This window comes from Zalophus californianus, chromosome 13, assembly GCF_009762305.2.
Source record: "Zalophus californianus isolate mZalCal1 chromosome 13, mZalCal1.pri.v2, whole genome shotgun sequence".
NCBI lineage: Eukaryota > Metazoa > Chordata > Mammalia > Carnivora > Otariidae > Zalophus > Zalophus californianus.
In genome coordinates, this window is record NC_045607.1 from 6,193,079 (window position 1) to 6,218,097 (window position 25,019).

Here is a 25,019-nt window from a genome sequence, read left to right on the forward strand (position 1 = left end):
TTATCAAATAAGCAAAGCTTTCTTCTTCTTTGTTGGTTGGTTTTTGTTTCACAAATGGTGATATTCAGTCCTGGTCAGGGTTCAGTAGGATACCTCTGTTCACCTTTCTGGAAGGGATTTGGGCCACAGGCAAGGTGGTTTTCAGCCAGGATGCCTCAGCATAGCTGGCCTCTTTTCTGATTGGATGGGGAATCTGTTGATAATTATTTATTAAATATTTTGACTGTCACCTCTGCTAATAGATATCAGTGGGCTTTGAAAGTGTTCCTATCTGAAGACCTCGTAGTTCTCATGGGAATGTAAACTAATCTTTCTGGAATTTCTTTATAGCTTTGTACAGTATGGCTCTACTGGTAGGTAAGCTCCATGAGAATAGAGAATTTCTGTCTTCTGTTTGCTGCTGGGGCCTTAGTTCCTAGAATAGTGTTTGGCACATAGTAGGTGCTCAGTAAAATATTGTTGTATGAATGAATAGGTAAATGTGATTTTGGTATAGGGTATGTTGGTTACTATAATATTTTGTGTTCTCGTAACCTTCATAAACATTTTATTTGAGGAAAATTATCTATTATATTCCTGTGGTGGTTTGTGAAAAATATTTTCGGCTTTTAGACAATAATAGTCCTGGATTTTTTAAAAAAAGATTTATTTATTTTAGAGAGACAGAGACAAAGAGCACTGTGGGGGTACGGGGCAGAGGGAGAGGGAGAGAGAGAGAGCTTCAAGCAGACGCCCCGCTGAGCACAAAGCCAATGTGGGGCTCGATCTCACGACCCTGAGATCATGACCTGAGTGGAAACCAAGAGTCAAATACCTAACCGACTGAACCACCAAGGCACTCCAGTCCTGAATTTTTTAAAAAAGTTTTTCCGCTAAGTGTGAAGCCTTTAACAATCAAGAATCAATCCATACTTGGGTATAAAGTGTTGCCCATTTTCTAAGAACGTTTTATATTTTATATGGGAACAAAATAGGAAGTCCATCAATCAAGTAATAGTTCAATACTTTATGTAATAGATTTTTCTATTGACTTCATTTTTGCTTTCATAAATGTTTTAACTTCAATTTTGACCTCCAGTTGGCAGAGGTTCGAGTGATCTTAAGTTTCTCTTTATACTGAAGATTTTCCCATCAACCCAACTGTAAACTAACAATTAAGTATTAATTATGGCATATTACAAAAGAATATATGAAAACATGTATGTATAGAATGATGTATACAAAAATAGCAGTAAAATGAACCTGCATGTACATTCCACCCAGGTAAAGAAATAGAACATTACTCTGCCCCCCAGAAGCTCCCTATGGCCTCACTCTGATCACATCTTTCTCCCTAGTTGAGTATTACCCAGAATTTTGTGTGAAAAAATATTCTCTTGTTTTTCTTTTTCCTTTTATTTATTTTTTATTTTATTTTATTTTATAAAAAGATTATTTATTTATTTGAAAGAGAGAGAGAGAGAGAAAATGAGTGGGGGGAGGGGCAGAGGGACAAGCAGACTCCCTTCTGAGCAGGGAGGCTGACACGGCGCTCAATCCCAGGACCCCGAGATCATGACCTGAGCCAAAGACAGCCACTTAACTGCCTGAGCCACCTAGGCACCCCTCTCTTGTTTTTCTTTTTGTCACTAAGTGGCATAATGACCATAACAGTAAACAATCTGTTGTTTAGTTTTGCCTCTTTGGAGACTATATAAATGAAATGAGATGGACAGTTGAGTTATTTCCAGTATTTTGCTGCTATGATTCTGCTACATACATTCTTACTCATGTCTCATTGTGCACATGAACAAGAGTTTATGGTCTAGATCCTAGACCTTAAGATATATATGTAGTGGAGGGATACCTCGGTGTAACACAGGGGCACAAGTTCACCTTTATTAGGCAAAACCAGTTTCTTTTCCAAGGTCCCCAGTGGTGTATGACCCTTCCCACTGCAATGCGTTGTTAACACGTTTCGTTTTCTGACGAAATTTTTGCTAGGCTGGTGGGTGTGAAATGGTATCTCTTTGTAGTTTTAATATGCCTTTCTCTGGTTACGAATAAGGCTAAATATCATTTATGTTTAAAATTCTTCTTACTTTTACCCCTTTGCCAATTGAGTTATTTCATCTTTTGAAAAAAACTGACTTGAAGGTGTTCTTTCTATATTATAGATTCTAATCCTTTGTTGATCATAGGTGTTACATATATCTTCTCCCAGTTTATCCTTTATCATTTCACTTACCTTGGGGTATCTTTTCATGACCAAAAGTTTTTAGGTTTTTTTTTTTAAGATTTTATTTATTTATTTGAGAGAGAACGCATGATAGAGAGAGAGCATAAGTGGGGTGAGGGGCAAAGGGAGAAGCAGACTCACCGCTGAGCAGGGAGCCCGATGTGGGGCTCGATCCCGGGACTCCGGGATCTTGACCTGAGCTGAAGGCAGATGCCTAACCAACTGAGCCACCCAGGCGCCCCAAAAGTTTTGAGTTTTTATACAGTCAAGTTTATTAATTTTTTTTCCTTTATGGTCTTAACTTTTACATTTAGATCCTTAATCTGTCTTGAATTAGTTTTTATATATTGTAAGAAATAGAGGTTTGATTTCATTTTTTCCAATAGATATGCAATTATCTCAGCACCTTTTAAAAATTTGTTTCTATGTAGAGCACAGGAGGGAGGAGCAGAGGGAGAGGGAGAGAGAAACTGAAGCAGACTCCAGTGAGCACAGAGCCCAATGTGGGGCTCGATCTCACGACCCTGAGATCAAGAGTTGCGTGCTCCCCTGACTAAGCCAGCCAGGCGCCCCTCTCCCAGCACCTTTTGTTGAACAGCCTGTTCTTTCCCCCATTGGCTGAGGATGATGGTAGTGGTGGTGATGGTGGTCGTCATGATTAACACTTACTGAGGGCTTACCATGTGCAGGCAGTGTTCTCAGCATGAGATAACGTTTAATCCTGACAGTAACCCTACAAATAGATCCTGCTTTTAGCCCCCTTTTTTAGACAAGAAACAGAAACACTGAGAGGTTAAGTGGCTTGCTCCACGTGACATTGCTGGCATTCCAAAGAGCCAGAGTTCAAACTAAGCCATTCTAGCTCCAGACCCCAAGTCCTCAGCCATCAGGTTCTCTATGTTTTCTGTATGGCTTCCTCTTTTCCATACAAAGTTATTTTTGCATGGGCCTGTTCTGTTCTTTGCGTTTTTCTGTCCCTGATCAGTACCACACAGCTTCTTAATTAACTTTATTATGAGTCAGTGTACAGTATGGTTATTACCCCACATTGTTCTTCAAGCGTGTTTTGGCTATTGTTTGATGTTTGCATTTGAATCTTTGGATTATGTTCTCCAAAAACTTGCTGAGACTTTAACTGAAACTACATTGAATCTGCAGATAATTTGGAGGAGATAGCCTTCTAATTTATGAACATGGCTCATATCTCTCCATTTATTCCGGTTTTCTCTAATGTCTTTTTTTAAAAAAGATTTTATTTATTTATTTTTTAAGATTTTATTTATTTATTTGTCAGAGAGAGAGGGAGAAAGCACAACCAGAGGGAGTGGGAGCAGAGAGAAAAGCAGGCTCCCTGCTGAGCAGGGAGCCAGATGTGGGGCTTGATCCAGGGACCCTGGGTTCATGACTGAGCTGAAGGTAGAGGCTTAACCAACTAAGCCACTCAGTCATCCCAAAAATATTTTATTTATTTTTATTGAAAGAGAGAGAGAGAGAGAGCGAGAGCGTACGAGCATGAGTGGGGGAGGGGCAGAGGGAGAGAGAGATGTCAAGCAGACTCTGTGCTGAGTGGGGAGCGCGACGCAGGGCTTGACCCCACAACCCTGAGATTATGACCTGAGCCAAAACCAAGACAACTGACTGAGCCACTCAGGCTCCCCTTATTTATTTATTTATTTATTAAAGATTTCATTTCATTTATTATTTTTTTTAAGATTTTATTTTTAAGTAATCGCTACACCCAACATGGGGTTCGAACCCAGAACCACATGCTCCACCCACCAAGCCAGCCAGCCAGGCACCTCTCATTTAATCACTTTATTTTATTTACTTATTTTTTAAATATTTTATTTATTTTTATTGAGAGCGAAAGAGACCACAAGCAGGCGGAGGGGCAGAGGGGAGAGGGACAGGCAGACTCCATGCTGAGTGTGGAGACTGACCTGGGGCTCAATCTCAGGACCCTAAGATGACGACCTGAGCCGAAACCAAGGGTCAGATGCTTAACCGACTGCACCACCCAGACGCCCCTCATTTAATCATTTTAAAACACAGGCTCTAAGTCACAAAGAAGTCTTAGAAAGAGGGATTGTATTAGTTGGTAAACACTCAAAGAAAACTGTCCTATGGAACCCTGGCTGTGGTCTCCAAGGCCCTGGCTGATCTGTCTTTCTCCTTATCACACCCTTGTTCCTTTTTATCGTCACACTCCAGGTATACTGGATAGCCTTCATTTCCTTCCTTCCTGGCGCCTCTGCCTGGCCTGTTTCCCCCTCCCCCACCTCTCCCTCCCGGCTTCTCCCCATTTTGCCTAGCTGGCTTTTCCTTTTCCTTCTTGTTTCAGCGCGAACGTCACTTCCTCCGAAAGGCTTTCCCTAATCCCACATCCAGAACCGATCCCACACTTCTATGCTCCCACTGCCTTTTATCTTAATTAAAACTCCACTGTCCTCTGTAATTCTAGTGCCTGGCATGGAGCTTGGCTCAGGGTCAGCTCTCAATAAGAAATGGTTGAATTCTTGCAATTTATTGGAAAGAGACAGGGGTGTATGGGTTAGATTGAAAGTAACAGAGACCCAAAGAGCAGTGGCTCAGAAGATAAGGACACATATCATCTCACACTAGCGTGTCCAGAGGCAGGCCATCCTGGGATTGGTGTTGAGGTCCAGTGACTTCATCTGCCATCCCAGCATATCAGGGACACTTCCTCCTCATGGTTGCAGGATGATTGTAGCAATTCCAAGCATCACAGGCAGCTATGATCATGTTAAGTCAAGAAGAGGAGGAGTTTTTAGGGAGGGTGACCTTTCTCAGTAGCCACCCATAGATATCCACACATCTAGTTAGCCCCGGTGACAACTCATGTCTAGCTGCAAGGGAGCTGGGAAAAGATATAATCTAGGTACTCTGCCAAAGGGAAGATGGGATGAGTATGGTAGCTGCTAGACTATTGGCCTAGAGGGTCTGTCCCAAGGAATAGCTTACAGAACCAGGGGCTGGAAGAACTGGCCAGTCTCACAAAGGACCCTCGTCAGCCAGTACAAAGCTCACAGGTACATCCATTTCGAATGCCCAGGATAATGTCTCCCATCTCTGCAGACGAGTGTTTTTTCCCTAATTTGGCACGCACAGGGACAATTTTCACCTCTTAGCTCCAGCACCTCTTCCTGGAGAGCTTCTGATTGGTCCAGTCTATTCTGTCTTATGGGTCCTTTGGGTCAGATGCTCCACTGTGGCAGTGGGCTGGAGAGTTGGGATCCCTTGTCTTAAAAAGAGAACAACACCTATGCGTTTGCTTAACCATCTTTACTTAAAATTGGAAGTGAGTTAATTGCTAAGTGTTTGGAAAAGCTTTTGCATTGATATTAACTAAGTTTCAGATGACAGGGCTTAACATTTTTTCCCCTTTGGTATTTCTGTAATATTTTGCACCCCTTCCCCACACACATGGAAATATTTATAGAGTTTAGAAATGAGTCAGGTCTTTAAAAATCTGGGAGTATTTTTTTCCTCATTAAAAATTTAGCTTATATGCTTTGTTCTCGTTTAGTCTTTGGATTGCCTTCAATGTTCTGGTAGAGTGTGGTTTCTTCCTTCTTCCCGCTCCCTCTTCCTCCCTTAGGTTGGTCTTGAACTTGTTTCCTGGGGGCGAGAATCACCTGTAGAGAACAGTGTGGGAAGTTGGAGAGGTATGCTTAGTTCTCCAGGGTTTGTTTTTTTTTTTTTTTTTTTTTTTTTTTTTTTTTTTAAAGATTTTATTTATTTATTTATTTGAGAGAGAGAAAGAGAGCGCATGAGAGGGGGGAGGGCCAGAGGGAGAAGCAGACTCCCCGCTGAGCAGGGAGCCCGATGCGGGACTCGATCCCAGGACTCCAGGATCATGACCCGAGCCGAAGGCAGCCGCTCAACCAACTGAGCCACCCAGGTGCCCAGTTCTCCAGGGTTTAAAGAAAGGAATGCGGGGCAGTCAGAGGAGGGCAGGTAACTGAACTCTTGTGTCTGCTGATTGAGCAGGCTCGGGACGAGAGACCAGTTCATATACAGTCAGGCTCAACTGAGCAGATGTATAGACACCAGGAAATGAGCAAGTGGATTCCATTTCCAGGCTGAAGCCAGACACTAATGACACTGAACATTTGTGTTAAAGATGTTCATGTCACAGTCACGGCTGGACAAAGCTCCTCGTGCATCCTGTCACCAGGAGATGGCATTTTACATCTCTTGTCTGCTTGTCTCTTACACAGAGCAAGATTTTGCTTTCTACGATGAGTTTCTGTCTTTCCATTAGAGCTGATTGATTCAACCCACTCTGGTTCCATGTTGCATGAACCATCTTTCTAACCCTGGGTTTTACAGCTGCATCATCTTTCATACTTTTCCTCCTCTACTTAAGATATTGGACAACGTCTAGATGAAAGAGTAATTTTTTTTTAAAGATTTTATTTTTATTTATTCATGAGAGACAGAAAGAGAGAGAGAGAGAGAGAGAGGCAGAGGGAGAAGCAGGCTCCCAAAGAGCAGGGAGCCCGATGTGGGACTCGATCCCAGGACCCCGGGATCACGACCTGAGCCGAAGGCAGACGCCCAACCATCTGAGCCACCCAGGCGCCCAAAGAGTAATTTTTATGATCACTTAAAAAATGACTTTTTTTTTTTAAGATTTTATTTATTTATTTGACAGAGAGACACACAGCGAGAGAGGGAACACAAGCAGGGGGAGTGGGAGAGGGAGAAGCAGGCTTCCTGCCGAGCAGGACCCTGAGACCATGACCTGAACCAAAGGCAGACGCTTAACAACTGAGCCACCCAGGCGCCCCATGTTGTTGTTGTTGTTTTTTAATGAAAAAAGTAAGCACTCTTCAAAATGTTTTTTCCCCCCTTGAAAATTGTATTCTTTGAGATCTCTTTCACTCAGTATCTTTGCGGCAGGCACAGGTGTTTGTTTTTGTTTGTTGCTTTTACTGTATCCAGGGGAGCAAAGGGGAGCCAAAAGTGACTACTGTGTTCTGAGAACATGGACATAATAGGTCAGAAGCTTATTGCGGCTTCTTAAAGGAATACGTTCCATAGCAATGTCCCCTCCAAATCTCATCTGCTCAAACTTCAGGAGAGTCCGAATTCTGATGCTTTGGGTACAAGTTATGTCTTTCACCCTGTCTCATCATTTCAGGATGCAGTGTAAGATTTGGCTGGGGCGTCCCTGCCTTCGTCAGCCCCAAGTCGGCTCCTGTTCATCCCGTTCCATTTGTTGTACACCCAGCACCAGCCTCCCTGCTGCCCTTTTACACAATAGAATTATTGTCATAAAAACATGAAAATGCAGCTTTTCAGATTCTGTGTGCTTTTCCACATTCTTTATACCACTGACTTCATCCACATGCTGTTGCCTCTTAAGCGTCTGTTAAAGTTTGGGTTTTTGTTTTTGTTTTAGATTTTATTTATTTGAGAGAGAGAGCAAGGGCAAAAGCAAGCACGGGGACAGAGAGAGACAAGCAGACTCTGTACTGAGTGTGGAGCCTGATTCAGGGCTCAATCTCAGGAACCCGAGATCATGACCTGAGCTGAAATCAAGAGTCAGACGCTCAACCGACTGAGCCACCCAGGCGCCCCTAAAGTTTTTTGTTTGTTTGTTTTTAACTCATATATTTTCATCCTGTGTTTTTTACATTCTTACTTGTTGGATTCAGAATGCCGTTGCTGGAAAAAGCCGTGAACAGAATAGTTCCTTAGTGTTTTTATTTTCACAACAGAAACAGAGTTCGGTAGATTGTGGCTAGTTACAGTATACATGCCTCCATTGGTACCTGGTTTTTATGGCAATTTGTGGACTTGCATTTTAAAGAGATTTTGGAGTTCAATAAAACCTTCCATTTTGTGTGCTTTTCCTTTCTAATTAAAATCTTTTGTATTAACTTGACTGTCCAACCATGACACTGTGATGTTGGAGCTCCTGTTTCGTCAATTACGCCAGACTCCTGCTTTTCAACCCAGGGGAGCACCGTTCCTAATTCACAGAACCTATTTCAGAAATAGCAGATGAATGTGTGATTTTACAGAATCTGTGTCTACTTGGTATTGTCAAACCAGAAGGTGTCTGTGCTCCCTAAAATAAACCCTCTACTGCTGCCCTTTACCTTTTACCTGTTCTTTCTGTGTAAACAGTGAATTTCCGTTGGGTAATGGTTTTTCATCACTTCAAGGTTTGACACTTTCATGTTGAAAATATATATTTCGGTATTTCTGCATTTTTTTTCTTTTCTTTTTAAGATTCATTTATTTTGAGAGAGTGAGAATGAGAGAGAGAGAGAGAGCACATGAGAGGAGTGAGGGCCAGAGGGAGAAGCAGGTTCCTCGCTGAGCAGGGAGCCTGATGTGGGACTCGATCCCGGGACTCCAGGATCATGACCTGAGCCGAAGGCAGTCGCTTAACCAACTGAGCCACCCAGGCACCCGGTATTTCTGCATTTTTATTTTTATTTATTTATTTATTTTTAAAGATTTTATTTATTCATGAGAGACAGAGGGAGAGAGAGAGAGAGAGAGAGAAGCAGAGGGAGAAGCAGGCTCCCAAGGAGCAGGGAGCCCGATGCGGGACCCGATCCCAGGACCCTGGGATCATGACCTGAGCCGAAGGCAGATGCTTAACCATCTGAGCCACCCAGGCACCCTATTTCTGCATTTTTAAAAGATTTATTTATTTATTTGACAGAGAGAGCATGCCAAGTGGTGCAGTAGGAGGGGGCAGAGGGAGAAAGAATCCTCAAGCAGACTCCCCAGTGAGCACAGAGCCCAATGTGGGGCTTGGTCCCAGGACCCTGGTTTCATGACCTGAACCAAAACCAAGAATCAGCTGCTCAAGCGACTGAGCCACCCGGGCACCCCAAGGGTATTTCTGCTTTTAATAGTACCTATGCGAAAAATTCTTTTTATTTGTCCATGGAGATTAATTGAAGTCTTCATTTCAAATTTGAGATCTAGAATTTCAGGTGGTATTCATGAGGATACATTTTTGTTTGTAAAGGTTTATAAAACTTTTTTGTTCCTATATATACAGCTACTTTAATATTCAGAACCTAATTGATTTTTAAAAAACGTTTTAAATGGAGGTTTTGTTACATTTACTCTGGGTAAATCTATACGTGCTGACACTTTTCTCTCAAAGATAAGAGGAAGCTAATACCAGTAATAATATCCCAAGGGATTCTGTTCAAATAGAGCCATTTAAAGTCTGCTTCTGAAAGTGCCCTAGTCCTTCGGAAAGTGAATTTATCCTAAATTAGAGTATCCTAGAACAGTGTTCTAGACAGCACGGACGGAAGTGGACCCAGTGATGTGGAAAGGCTAATTCACTTCACTGAGTGAGTCATTTGGGGAGACTGAGAGCTGGCCTCAGGATACCCTTCCTCTGAGTCTGAGCCATTGACACGGAGGTAACTTTAGCAACTTAGTTTCTTACCAGATCAGCTTGTTCCGGGGATTTTGAATTTGTTTCGGTTTTAGTACACTTTTCAATGACAGGAAGTACTGTGTTAAAAACTGACCTATATTTCGGAGAAAAACTTCCTTGAGGCTGACTTGGGTCTCCTCATTTTTTAAAGCAACTAGCTTGGTTCGGTCCTGGGTCTCAGCACCAAAAAAAAAAAAGAAGGCCAAACAAAACAAAAAAAATAAAGCAACTAGCTTTTCTGAAAGTAGTTTCTGTGTCACTTCTTTTGCAGATTTTGAAAGAAAAAGCAGATTTCAGAAGACTTCTCAAGCATAGCCAAGAGTAGTCATTCTATGCTGACCTAGAGAGACCAGTCTTGGTACTGACTGATGAGTTGCTAGGTACATGAAGGCAAAAATTTGTGTTGAACTCTGTGATGCTTTAGGAACTCTAATGAAGATACAATGACCCAAACAACTGCCGTAGTTCATACTTCTTCTGGTTCGGTCTTCAATGTGCATACACCCAGACCTGAAAATAATTGGAAACTACAGTAATTGCATTTGATTAATGCACTTGTCCTCTCATTTGTCTCTGCAGCTTACTCAGCCTCTTGTAGCCAACAGCTCCTGGCACCGACCTTTGTTTGGTTTGAATTTAAGGAGCAATAAGAGGTCAAGAAGGGGGTCCATCACGTTGGACCCAACTCCTTGGAAACATCCATTTGCAGTTCTCTCGGCAATTTCGGAGTTAATTCTTGAGTGTGTCTGTGTATATATAGTAGGCACTGGTACATTAAACATAATTTTCCATTAGGTCATATATTATCTGCCTTCCTTAATCTTTAGAAATACAAAGCTTTCCGATAGAAATTTTAGAGCGTGTGTCATGAGGTAGGAGTTCTTCAAGTGCAGTCCCTAGACCTCCAGAGGTTCCAGAAACCCTCTTCTGGAGTCCACAGAGTCAAAACTATTTTCATGATGATACTAAGACACTGTCTTTCTCACGGTGTGGATGTTGCTGCTCATGGTACAAAAGCGGTGATGGGAAGGCCGCTGGCTCCTTGGTATGAATCAGGGCAGTGGCTCCAAACACAGCAGCTCTTGTATTCTTCACTGTTAGCTGTTTAAAAAAAAAAAAAAAAATCAGTTTTATCTAAAAATGTCCTCAATGGAGGTTCCTGGGTGGCTCAGTCGGTTAAGCATCAGCCTTCGGCTCAGGTCATGATCCCAGGGTCCTGGGATTGAGCCCCGCGTCAGGCTTCCTGCTTAGTAGGGAGCCTGCTTCTCCCTCTCCCTCTGCTGCTCCCCCTGCTTGTGCTCTCTCGCTCTCTCTGTCAAATAAATAAGTGAAATCTTTTAAAAAAATTTTTTAGGGGAGCCTGGGTGGCTCAGTTGGTTAAGTGACTGCCTTTGGCTCAGGTCATGATCCTGGAGTCCCGGGATCGAGTCCGCATCAGGCTCCCTGCTCAGCAGGGAGTCTGCTTCTTCCTCTGACCCTCCCCGCTCCTGTGCTCTCGCTCTCTTTCTCATTCTCTCTCTCAAATAAATAAAATCTTTAAAAAAAAATTTTTTTTAAATGCCCTTGGTGAAACAGTAAGATTAGTAATTCTGTTAAATCTCAACTGTTGAATATACACCTTTTGAATAGTATGTATGACAAGATGGGAAGTATCCCTAAAGCATTTAGTGTCACCAGGATACTCAGGTGATTGTGCTGTGAGCTGAATAACTGCTTTTTTCGTGGACACCATTTTTACTTAAGAGAACAACTGATGGACAAACTCTTGGGCATTTGGCAGGTATTTTCTCAAACATGAATGAAGTGAGCCTGTCTCTTTAAGGAAACGACTATTTGTTGCCAATGATGGAATTCTAGCTTTTAAGTGAAAATTAGAATTTTGGAAAATTTGCATTTGCCACTGTGAGCTTGACAGCTGCCCAGTATTTAAAGACTCATCAGATTCTTGATCTCAGGGTTGTGAGTTCAAGCCCCATAGAATAGAGCTTATAAAAAAAAGAAAAATAGGGTGCCTGGGTGGCTCAGTCGGTTAAGCATCTGCCTTTGGCTCAGGTCATGATCCCAGGGTCCTGGGATTGGGTCCCAGGTCAGGCTCCCTGCTCAGTGGGGAGTCTGCTTCTTCCTCTCCCTCAGCCCCTCCTCCCCACTTGTGCTCTCTCTCTCTCACTCAAATAAATTTTTTTAAAAAAATCTTAAAAATATTGGGCGCCTGGGTGGCTCACTTAGTTAAGTGACTGCCTTCGGCTCAGGTCATGATCCTGGAGTCCCTGGATCGAGTCCCGCGTCGGGCTCCCTGCTCGGCGGGGAGTCTGCTTCTCCCTCTAACCCTCCCCCCTCTCATGTGCTCTCTCTCTCTCTCAGATGGATGAAATCTTTAAAAAAAAAAATCTTAAAAATATTTAAAAAAAAAATTAAAAAAATACTCATTGGAAAAGCTGAGATAGGTAGCAATATGAACAAATGTGATTTTAAAATATTTTGTAATGAAATGTGGCAGCACTTGGAAGATCTGCAAGTTATCAGTGAAATGATATTTTCTAAATGACTAGTGCATAGTGTGATACAATCATGTGCAGGTAAAAGATCCCTTCAAAGTACGAGATCGACAAGTGCATTTTATTGTAACCCGATATGAAAAATTGGGGGGATGGTTTCACATTTCACATTGCAACTAACCTTTAAGAAGCTACTATTAGTTGATTCTTGGTGTGGTATCAATTAATAGCTATAATTATCTAAAAAGGCTATTGAAATACTCCTCCACTTTCTTACTACATATCTGCACGAAGTCTTATTTTATTCACATATTTCAGCCAAAGTGAGGAATCACACCAGATTGAATGCAGAAGCATTGAAGCATCCAGCTGTCTTCTGTTAAGCCAGACATTAAAGAGATTTGCAAAAATGTAAAATAGTGCCTGTTCTCTCACTTTTTGTTGTTGTTTTGGAACAGAAAGTTTTTAAAAGAAAACAATGCTATTTATTTTGACATGTAATGGATTTAGTGTCGTCTTTTTAAATGAATTAGTATGTTTAAAACTCTTCAGTTTTTAATTTCTGATACAGTAAATATCAATAGCCGTAACCCACATAAATAAAAGCTTTTGGAGGTCCTTAATGATTTTTAAGAGGACAGAGGGGTCTTCAGAACTGCTGTTATGTAACATCACGAGCGAAGATGTGCATTTTCGGTAATGGCCCCATCTCCAAAGTGGCAAAGGCTGTTTTTTCAAGGGCCATTTATAATATTTGCTCACAAAGGAGTCTTTTTAAGATTTGGAATGTTTTTCCATTAAGTTTTCCACATTTTGGTCAAGAATGTAAGTGGGTTGATTAGTTTTTCATCTGTTTTGAATTTGCTTTTAGCTGCTGTCAAAAAAGTCCGTGCTGGAGCAATCCATGATGGGAGTGGTAGAGTGTGGCATCATTAGGGATGTTTCAGTATTTTTAAAAATTTTATTTGTGACAACATTTTATTTCATTTCATTATTTTTTTAAGTAAGCTCTACACCCAGCATAGGGCTCAAACTCACACAACCCCGAAATCAAGAATTGCACACTCCACCTGCTAAGCCAGCCAGACGCCCCAAGAGATGTTTTAATACAGATAAAAATAATGATACTATATTGACAAACAAGTACTAGTTTCTTTGTTGCTACTGAGTAAGGTTTTTAGTATTAAGATCTTCTATCTTATTTTGACCTTATTTTAGTGCTTTATTATAGCTTGCAGAATGTTCCTGAATACAGATAACTTTATTGAAAACATATTGTTGGTTTGGGGCCAGTAATTTTTAAGGTAGACTCAATTCAAATGTAGATTTTTTTTTTAAAGAGTTTTGGTATCAAAAGCTGTTGCTCTGTATTCTATACATCAAAGCTAAAAACAAAAAAAAGAATCGCATATTCATAGGGAAAAATATGTAGTGAGATTATCAGCAGGACAATCTAAGAGCAGATGGTGTTAACAAGTTTTCAAGGAAACCCTACAACTACTGAAAATAATAAGGTTCTGGGGATGGTAGATGAAACAGAGAGAGGACTATCAAATGGAGGGAGGGGTCTGGAAAGGAGTTTTTAAGTAAATAGGATTGCTATGAAATTGGTTAGCAAAGGGTTACCAACCAGCCCAGAGCTTTAAAGAAGCCTTGCTCTAAATAGCTAGGAATGATTTGTAATCATTACTTGAATTGTTTGTATATTTGTTCTCTCAAGTAGTTTGAAGTGACCTACAGTCTTGTTTACACTATTAATTTGCTTGACAACCCCTGTCTTTACAGAGGACATAAATAAATCACCTTCCTGACTAGTGTTCCTTGAAGTGGAACCTAGATGTCCGTGGAATATATTATTGGGGACCCAGAGTCAACGAAAACCTTAAATAGTTGTCCCTTGTTTTTTATGATAATGTAAACCATTATTGGATTTTTTTTTAAAGATTTTATTTATTTATTTGAGAGACAGAATGAGAGAGAAAGCACATGAGATGGGGGGAGGGTCAGAGGGAGAAGCAGATTCCGCGCTGAGCAGGGAGCCCGATGCGGGACTCGATCCCGGGACTCCAGGATCGTGACCTGAGCCGAAAGGCAGTCGCTTAACCAACTGAGCCACCCAGGCGCCCCATTATTGGATTTAAAGACATTCTACAGTAATTCTTTTTCATGAGAAAAATATTCCAGGAAAATAAAACCTTAGTTTCTAAAACTGTCTTGTGGGCCTGGACGGGGGTAAGGTTGAGGAAATGAGTTTTCTTCAAGAAGAGAATTTCTGACGTTGGAGAAAAAGTGCTTTTGGCTCCGCAGGGTGCCCACTCCCACCCAAGGTAGACTTCTAGGGAACTCTGTGTACTCAATTTCTGGTTTGCATAGCTTTGAATGGAATACAGGATGAAAGCATGAGGACACGTGTAAGGTGGGAGGAGCTAGGTTTTAAAACCAAGCTGAAGGATGGCGCCGAGTGTGTCCTGTAGGATCGCGCAACACCTGTGATAGGATTAAACTGTGGCTTTGTATTTTTTAGACTTCATTTGACTCTTTCCCGTTTTCCATGATCCTCATGACAGAGTTGTGAAATTAGGCAGGGACTGATTCTGCATCTTTTGGCATATGACTACACTCTGCTCCGTTCGGTGGCCCCCGGGGGTGAAGTCCCAGGGTGGGGCCAGAACCCGCATTTCTCTATTGCTGCTGTCTCCCCGGGGGACAGCAGACGGTCCATTGTTCTTGTTCTCTCGAGGCAGCTCTCCCTTCCCTGCAATGTCGCGCTGACACTCCCTTCGCTTTCCCAGGCCTTTCTGGTCTCTCCCACCTGGGCCAGGCCCTCTTGACTAATTCAGTGCAGAGCTGCTGCCCACTTTGCCGACCCTCTCCCTGGATCCCTGGGTGCTGCTTCAGATCCACCAGCTCACAGGCCTCCCTCCTTGAGCTCCCAGTAGATCTGTGTTTCCAGCTCCCTTCCGGACATGTCTCTCCCTCACGCAACGTGTCACTTCACCCCAAACTGCTGCCCATCGACTCTCTAGTCCCCAGAGCCAGAGGCAGGGAGGCCCCCAGAATCCTGCCTCTGCCTCATATTCTTTTCCAGTCTCCTCCTGCAATCGGCCGCTAAGACTAGTTGATTCTAGTTGTTACGGGTCTGGACATCCTTCCCTCTCCTCCCGTTTTCTCTCATCTGGACTAAGGAGCTATCTCCTGACTTCCACCTCCTGGCGATTCGAAACATGTCTGTGGGTGTGCCTCTCTCCTTGCAAATGCAGCGGCTCACGTGTGCGCACTAGACAGGCTGAGCTCCTTTGCTTGTTGTTTGAGGCCTGGGGTGATGGGCAGGGACTTTTTCCAGTTTCTTACCCACCACCATCCTTCCCTTGAACCCTCGCCCCACCTTCGCTCCAGAGGGACAAATCTCGTCCCCCCTCTCCGATCCCCAGATTCCTGGATGTGTCCCCACTTTTGCAGTAGCTGTTGCTGGAATACCCACCCCCTCTCATTCTCCCAGGCTAGGAACCTCCAGGCACTCTGCAAGATGGGGCTCTGTTTCCGTTCATTTCGGTTCCCCTGCTCCTTTCCTGGCCCACAGTGTGGGTTTGATAAATGTTCAAATGTTTGAATAAGGTCCGCCTGAGTCATTTTATTTATCTGTTTGAAGAAAGCAGTATTTTGTAACTCTTCTTATTCCCATTTGCTTGCCCCAACTTTCAGTGAGCTGTTTTGAATAACTCAGAGATAACAGGTAAGGTGCTGGCAAGCACGAGTGAGTTGATGTGAGTGTTTCACCTCTCGGTTTTTGGAATCTGGAAAAGATATTTTCCTTTGCACCAGGACATTAACTATATCCCCAAACCATGTTTCTAACATGAACGAATGGGTCAGAGTTCAGTACCCCAGGCAGTTTTCAAACCAAATTTGGTAATGTTGATTTAAAACTGCTCAACAAGAAAAGCACCCAGTACAATCATGGAAAATATTAGAACGGCTTTCTACACAGCGACATATTGTTGAGAGAATTGTTCACTGAAATTATATTAATCACAGAGAAGGATTATAAGCTCTCTCTCTCTCTCTGTGTTTGTTTTTTTAAACAGGATCAATTTGACAACTTAGAAAAACACACACAGTGGGGAATTGACATTCTTGAGAAATACATCAAATTTGTAAAGGAAAGGACAGAGATTGAACTCAGCTATGCAAAGCAACTCAGGTAAGTTGATATTGAAAAAGGTTAATTGTTAACTGCAAAATGGATGTAACAATAATTTATATTCTCATTTATACTGTATAATCCTTTAAATATTTTTCCCCTTTTATGTAAGGTGATATTTCAGTTAGAAACCATTGCTTTTGATAGAGAAGATTCATTTTCATAGAACAATAAAAATAAAAACTAAGTTACTGCCCTTAGGTCTGGGTTTTTGTTTTGTTTTGTTTTTTGGAAGGATAGTTTCTGAATTTTGGAGCTACTTTTTTTTTTTTTTTTTCAGAAAACTCCTAATTGAAATATAATATATATAGAGAGAAAAGTGTACATTAAAAGTGTTCAGCCCCAGAAATCTTCACAGAGTGAACACCCCCCGTGTCACCAGCACCCAGATGGAGAGACAGGCAAACCCAGCCCCAGAGGCCCCCTGGCCCCTTCCGGTGCACCACCCTCCTCCCATGGCTGTCCACTCTTCTGACTTCGAATGACATGGACAGTCTTGCCTGTTTTTGAACCTCATCTGAATGTATTAACTTATTAGGCAGTTTGTATTTGACTTCTTTTTTTCTACATTATGTTTGGGAGATTCATTCAAGAGGCTGTATAATGGTGGTAGCTTGTTTCTTTTCACTGGTGGTTGGTATTTGGGTGTGTGAGTATACCACAGTTCACTCATTCCTCTGCCACGAGGCCATTGCTCGTCTCCTGTTTGGGGATATGAAGTCTGTCTACACCCAGGAGTGGAATTGTGGGGTCATAGGTGTTTAGCTTTAAGTAGACAGCTTTCCAAAATGCTTCTCCCGATCCGTGTTCCGTCCAGCAGCCTGTTAAGAGCCCTGTGGAGCAGCATTTTAAAAGTGCTTGGACTGCTTACATTTTTAATGATGAAATTATCCGAGAAATTTGTGCTTTTAGATAAAATGTGTAAAAGTTGTTGGTAGAACAAAGCTGGAACTTGACGTGGCAGGCACAGACTTTAATGATTTCTTGTTTGGTTGAATTGGTTGGTGCAGATTGTTTTAAGACCTGTTAAAGATCCAGATGACTTTTGGTATAGAAACATTTCGTTTGAACCCAAAGAGCGTCTGCAGGAGGGGTATGTCAGGTGTCACTGAGAGAAGGTGGATTCTTCTAGAGCTGGTGGTGTTTATAAATAAGCACCTGAGTGGTACATACGGATTGTTTTTATGGATGACAAGTTTTGTTTCCGTTGAGAAAAGAAAACATAAAACATATTGCTCAATGAAGCAACCGTTATGACTTGGTGAATCCGGATTGATTTCTGGCACTGTGTGTGTGTGTGCCTCACATCCTGAATATGGCAATAGGGAAGGGGCTGCTTAGTGTGCCAATTACCTAAATGTCGCACTGTCGTCATAAAATGTCTTTGGTGTGAAAATGGGTTACATACATCCTTAGCCAAAATACGGTCTCACCTTATGGATTTATCTGTTTGTTGCCTTTCTTTTTGTATTAGTTTACACTTGTCTTCCCTGGCACCTTTGTCATGATCCTGTTTTGTTTGGGAGGTTTATGATTAGATGCCATTAATTCAACACTTAGCAAGTATCTGCTTGGTTCTGTGTCATGAAGGGAAAGGGCTTTCTTAGCTCCCCCTCTGGATTGCACCTGGCTCCTTGCCCTTTCTCATCACCCTAGGTGAGGGACGGAGGATGCAAGTAACAAAATGGAAGGCTATTGGAAAAGAATGCAAATTCCAGTGTGAGTTTAGGGTAAAATACAATGGCTCTCCATTGACTGTTTTACCCTCTTGTGGATCACAAGTTGAAACAGAGGATCAGTGTCAGGGTTCTGATGGCAGTCTCTTGAAAAGTACTTTTCCTGAGATCTAAATATATATTTAGTAGACTCTACGCCCAACATGGGGCTCAAACTCACAACCCCTAGATCAAGAGTCCCGTGTTCCACTGACAGAGCCAGGCAGGCGCCCCCTGAGATTTAACTATTAACATTGTTTCATTACATCCCTAAGAGGTATCTCAATTTGTACTTGTTGGGAGAAGTTGACCTACAAGATGAGGAGTAATTGAACAAATGCCTTCAAAACCATTACTAACCCTTCAGACTGGTCTTCTCCTCCTTGATACTGAGCCCTCAGCCGGGTCCTCAATGCCGATACATAAGCATCCTTTCTATCCTTTGTCGATTTGCTGCCCCACTCACCAAAGTGACTCAGTTTCCCCTTTCTGCAAACCCAGCATCTCCTTTCCCATCCTCACCACTTGCTTGCTACGTCACTGAGAGCATGGAAGCAGTTAGAAGAGAGTGTCTGCAGACTCTGAGCATCTGTGCCCCCCGCCCCGAGATGCTTCTGTCTAAATCCAGGCCCCCCTCTTGTGCACTCGGTGTTCCCCCTCCCTCTGGCTCCGGAACTCAGCCCCAGTGGTTCTCTCTCCCGTGTCCTCAGTTCTTCGTTCCCTGCTGGGTTATTATCCCCATCGACACACAAGCACGCCCTCATTCAAAAACAAACTGCCCTGATGTGGTTCTCCCCACCAGCTGCCACCATGTCGTTGTGCCCTGTGTGATCACATCCCCCAACCTCTCTGACGTCCTGTCTTTCCTCCTTCTCTCTCCTCTGTTCTAACCATACCAGCCTCCTTGCTGTTTCTCATACACACGAGGCGCACTCTTGCCCCAGGGCTCACCGTTCTGTACGGGTATCACCTATATATTCCTCGCATGCCCACCCTCTCGCCTCCCTTCAAGTCTTTGCTCAGATGTTAACTGCTCAGTGAGGCCTGCCTCATCTTCCTGCTGTATTTACGGTTCTTCCGTAGCACTAATAACTTTCTAACATTCTTTACAATTTTCTTATATATCATACTTATTACTCATTGCCTTCCACTCCTCCCTGCTAGAATGGAAGCCCCCTAGGGGCAGGGGTTTTTGAGTTGTATTCACTAAAGTCTCCCAGTAGTATGGAACAGTGCCTGATGCATAATAGGTACTCAGTAAATAGTCGTAGAAAGAGTGAATCAACAGGTCCCGTTCTAAGATGTTTGGTCCCCATTGCTTCAAGGAGAATCGTGTTTGCCCAGGCTATGAGAGCGGAAGAGGCTTACCAACAGAACAACCAACAGTGTGTCAACAGAGTGCCAGGGGAGCTCTAATGAACAAGATACCTTGGAGCTCACCTGCTCACTGTGGAAAACAGACCACATGCAAACAAGCAAAAATTTAAATCATTTAAAGATAGCATTTATCATCCCAGATAAGTAAAACCAGTGATGTAATAGAGCATGATGGTGGGTGGGGGTTACTTAGCTAGACTAGCCAGGGAGAACCTGTTGCTTGAGAACCGAAGACAGAGAGGGCCAGCATCCCAAGGTCTAGGGGTAGCTCTTCCAGGCCAAGGGATCAGCAAGTGCAAAGGTCCTGAGGTGGAAACATGTTCAAGGAATGGAAAGGCCAGGGGTGACTGAAGCATGGTCAACAAATGCTTGCTTGAAATATCAGTATGATGTTGAAAAAGCAACACGATCTTTTTGGAGAAGTTTCTGGCATTAAATCATTTTTATTTTTTTCAGCATTAGAGAAAAAAGAATGCCAACTTATTTTAGAAGCAAAGGATGATCATTAGGGCTTTGATTTCTGTAGGTTTACGGGTTGGCAAATTACAGCCTTTGTCCCAATCCATCCACTGCCTGGTTTTATAAATAAAGTTATACAGAAACAAGGCCACATCCATTCATTAATGTACTGTCTATGGCTGCTTCTGAAAACAATTGCAGTTGACTAGTTGCAACAGGGACCACCTGAGCATGACCTACTTGCAAGTCTAAAATACTTACTCTCCAACCCTTTACAGAAAAAGTTTACTGACCCTTGCTGTAGTTATTATTTCTTCAAGGCAATGTAAGGTCAAATGCCTAATAAAATTTTAAAACGTTTCATAGACCTATAGAAGAGAACCAACTATTGATTGCCCTTAGCAACTGTTAAATTTTTTTAAAAAGCTAAATTATTTGTTATGACCAGATAATGACTTCATACGATTAAAAATGCCAGAGATAGAAAACGGTGTGCCGTGAAGGGTCCCTTCTCTTTTTTTTTTTTTTTAAGATTTTATTTATTTATTCATGAGAGACAGAGAGAGAGAGAGAGAGAGAGAGGCAGAGGGAGAAGCAGGCTCCCAAGGAGCAGGGAGCCCGATGCGGGACTCGATCCCAGGACCCTGGGATCATGACCTGAGCCGAAGGCAGACGCTTAACCATCTGAGCCACCCAGGCGCCCAAGGGTCCCTTCTCTTAACCCTGTCCCTGGGGACAGTAAATGTCATCAGCCTCTTGTTTATCCTTCCCCAGAAATTTTATGCTGACACAGGCAAATGAGGGTGTGTTTTCTTCCTTGCTTCCCCAGCAGTCCCGTGTGCCCTTGTCTTTCTACATCCTGGAGGTTGTTCCAGGGATTCATTATTTTTGTGGTTTTATAATATTGCATTGGCTTGGTGGATGTGTTGATTGTTTCCAGTTGTTTGCAACTCTGAACAAAGTTGCAATGCATAACCTTGAGGAATCCACTTGGACAAGCCTGTCTAGAGACAAATTTCCTAAAAGTAGCGCCCTGGTTTTGATAGAGTTCACCAAGTTACCCCTGAGAGGCTGTGACCCTTACTGCTCATAGCAGAGCCTGGGGCCGTGCTACTTACCTTGACCCTCAGCTCTCCCTGGTACCAGTCTTTTCTTATCTTTGCCAACGTGATAAGTAAAAATTGGAGAGTCTGAGCCTTAGTTTGTGTTTCTCTTATTATCAATGAGGTTGAGCCTGCTTTTATACATTTGAGCCGTTTATGCTTTCTTTTTGATGACCCATTTATGTCCTGGTCAATTTTTTTTTTCTAATCAGAGTTCATTGTCAATAAAGGGTAACTATGTAGAAATCATTTTATAAAATATATTGCATATATTGTATATACAAGGAATTCAACTTACAGTTACTTTCACCGTAAAAAATACATACGAATGGAACTGCAGGATTTTCTGAACCATAAATATTAAACTCTTATAAGATTTCACAGAAAGATTATAAAAAACTTGGAGGATGTCATGACTTTGTTTTTTTAACTCCACGTTACAATTTTAAGCTAGCTCAATTGACTCACTGCTAAGTAAGATAAAGAAAATAATATTTACATGTTTTGCTTCCTGTTCTAGTCGAGTTATATAATTTGGTCTTTAACATAGTCCCACAGTTAATTTGTCTTAATTCTGCATTTATTTGTTTACTTATTTATTTATATTTATTTATTTATTAGAGAAAGAGTGTGTGTGTGCACGGTAGGGGAGGGGCAGAGGGAGAGAATCTCAAGCAGACTCTGTGCTGAGTGCAGAGCCCGAGGCCGGGATGGATCCCCTGACCCTGAGATCATGACCCGAGCCAAAGCCAAGAGTCAGATGCTTAACCGACTGAACCACCGAGGTGCCCTTTAATTCTGTATTTAAATATAAACGTATGCTCACCTCCATTCCTTCTACCACAGGCTCTCCACCTGTCTCTTGGCATCAAGAGAAATATGAATATTTCCTTCCCTAATGAGAGTTTATGAAGTAATCCTCGGAGTTTGTTCCTGTTTGAGAATGCCCCCATACTTGATAATAATTTGACCTGGTTGTTCTCCAGACTTTGTTGCTGCATTGGTTTTTGGTGGAAAAGTCTGGGGCCAGCCAGATTTTTTTTTTCTTTGTAGGTGACTTGCTTTGACTATATATGTGAAGAATTTTTTTGTTCCATTTAGCAGTTTGAAAACATCCCCAAGCGAAGCCTTGTTGTTGATCATTGTTTGTCAGTTTCCTTAGAGCCCTTTCATATGCAGATTACGTTCTTCATTTATTTCAGGGTAACTTTCTTCAATTACATCTGAATATTTTTTCTGTACTACTTACTGGGTTATATGTACTTCAGAGATATGAGTTTTCCTTAGGTTAAAGCATCTTGTTCTTTAGGTAATCTTTTTTTTCTGCTTTTGTTAGTTGCTTTCCTTATTATGATTATCTCAAAGCTTTCTTCTGTTAAATTTGATACCCAGCCCACTTTATTTATTAGTTCTGTAGTGGTATGCTTTAGTTCTTAGTTCATTTCCTTAACTTTGCCATCTCTTTTAGCCCGTGGTCTGGGAATTCTTTGCTTCATTGGCTTTGTGTTTTTATTAAGTTTGTCTGTAGTGTAAAATACTCTGGAGGAGTTTGCTTTTGCTTCTCTTCCTTCTTTTCTTCCAGATTGGTTTCTTTCTTTCCTTCTTTCTTTCTTTTTTTTGGGGGGGGGGTCAGTCCCTCCCTCCCTCCTTTCCTTCGTTCTCCCAACCTACCTTCCTTCCCCACTTTCTTCCTTCTCTTCTGTATTATATATCATATCTTTTCACCTCACTTATGTTTAATACGGGCAGTTGAGTGAAGTGCTGAAGAGAACAGACCCTAGAGCCCCAGTACCTGGGATGCATTCTTGATTCTTCCATTCAATAGTGACACAACTTGGGGCACATACTCCCTGTGCTTCATCTTTTTCATCTGTAAAATGTGAATAATAGTAATTCCTCCTTTCTAAGGTTGTTCAGGGGACTTAATGAGATAAGGCACATGCACTTCCTAAGCATGCTTTTCTTACCTGCATAAACAACACCAGTGCTGTTGTTGGTTCTGATAGAGGGTAGTTGAGCGTTTCTGGCTGTGCTTCTAGAACTGTCGGCCTTTCCCTCTGAGCTCCATTATGGGGTAAGGGTGAGGCAAAGGGCCTGGTTCTGTACATTTTGTCTTTGAGACTCTGAGCGTGTTCCAGAACTTTGTTAGAGGTTCTGTTTGAGAGATATATCCTGTTCCTTTGGAATGCCTAGGTTAGGGATGAGCTTCCACAGGCATCCAGTTTGGAGCCCTGGAGAGTGAGGATCCAGGTGGTGACCCCTGCTCCTGCCCGAATTCTGGAACCTGGGTGGTCGGCCTGTGTGTCTTCTTCTCAGAGCTTTCCTACCCTACTCCACCCCCCTGCCAAAGTGGCAGTGAGGGTGGGGGCAGCATCCATCCATGTGGTCCCAGAATCTTCCGTCCCTCACCATGGTCGCCGCTTTTCGAAGTGCGTAGACTGAAGTTATGCTTCTTTCTTCATTGGCTTGTTTTCTGCTGTTGAAAATTGTCCTGGCTTTTAATTCTCACCTCTTGTAGGGAAAGCACAATTCTCTGATTGAATTTTATTCTGCTGTCTTTATCCGGAAATCTTGTGGTGAGCTTTTAAAAAAAAGAAAGATAGAAAAAACAAAACATTCCTGGACCCAGCCCTGGACCTTCCATTTCGGAGGGCCTGGAACTGGGCCCAGGTATCTCCTTTTTAAAAAGCTTCCCTGTGGCTCTTTGGATCAACCAAGCTAAAATCCAGTATCCTTATGAGAGGATTATATTTTTCTCTTACCTTTTAATTAGCCTGTCTGAAGAGCAAGTTTAATATATAAAACACTTAAAATTTCTCAGAAAGATCCCATAAATTTAAAGCTGCTCTTTGTGGTTTGTTTTCTTGCTTGTTTTTTAAGTAACCTCATACAAAATAGGGGCAAGAAAGCCCATCTCTAGAGAATGGAAATGAAAGTTGATCTTTCTTTCTAGTGGTGCCTGAGAGAAAAATCCTGAATTTCCCTTCCAGACCTCTTATGCTTTTAGTTTTCTGCTGGCATTTGTAGAGTGAATTATTCATTGGTGCTTTTAAGAAGCATTTTGAATGCTGTATATGCTAACATGGTCAAAGTGAGACTCATTCATCACAACGTGACGGTCTCCACAGGCTGTCACCCACAACAGAATATTCCGCCCCCCACACCCCGTGTGGTCTTTCATCCTGTTTAGGATTGGATTGGTAAAAAGGAACTAAAAAGAGTGCTGGTTTTAACTTTCTATATTCAAGCTATGTTTCCTTCAACTGGATATAAAATTTAAATTATTTTTATGAAGGCTTAGGACTGGAAGCTAAAAAGAAAATGTGGATTTATGAATTTTTTAATTTATTTTTTTTAAATATGAAGTGGGTTTTTTTGTTTTGTTTTGTTTTATTTAAGTAGTCTCTACACCCCACCTTGGGTTTGAACTCACGACCCCGAAATCGAGTTCAGGAGTCGCACACTCGGGGCGCCTGGGTGGCTCAGTCGTTAAGCGTCTGCCTTCGGCTCAGGTCATGGTCCCAGGGTCCTGGGATCGAGTCCCACATCGGGCTCCCTGCTCGGCGGGAGGCCTGCTTCTCCCTCTCCCACTCCCCCTGCTTGTGTTCCCTCTCTTGCTGTGTCTCTCTCTGTCAAATAAATAAAATGTTTAAAAAAAAAAGAGAGTCGCACACTCTTCTGACTGAGCCAGCCAGGTGCCCCAGAAAATGTGGATTTAATTAAACCTTTACAATAACAGTTTCAAAAGAATTTTTATATAAGATGTGAATTTCAAAGTGATATTTTCAATGTGTAATTTATAGTTAATAGGAGAAATGGTTAATATTTAAAACTGTGCATTAAAAATATCTCACATGTTGGGGCGCCTGGGTGGCTGAGTCGGCTAAGCATCTGACTCTTGATTTCAGCTCAAGTCATGATCTCAGGGTTGTGAGATTGAGCCCCACGTCTGGCTCCTCACTGGGCATGGAGCCTGCTTGAGATTCTCTCTGCCTCTGCCCGTCCCC

General features: G+C 42.2%; 1 protein-coding gene across 17 annotated transcripts in view; it reads left to right on the plus strand.

Annotated features, from left to right (window-relative positions):
• Positions 1-25,019, plus strand: part of FNBP1 (formin binding protein 1) — a 136,600-nt gene that overhangs the window by 36,651 nt on the left and 74,930 nt on the right. For 16 of the 17 annotated variants that reach the window (XM_027616196.2, XM_027616197.2, XM_027616181.2 and 13 more), the window contains exon 2: positions 16,243-16,358. The exons of the other annotated variant lie outside the window; for it this stretch is intronic. In XM_027616196.2, the coding sequence (XP_027471997.1) occupies positions 16,243-16,358 (116 nt within the window). The remainder of the gene's footprint in view (positions 1-16,242; positions 16,359-25,019) is intronic. 17 annotated transcript variants of the gene reach the window in all.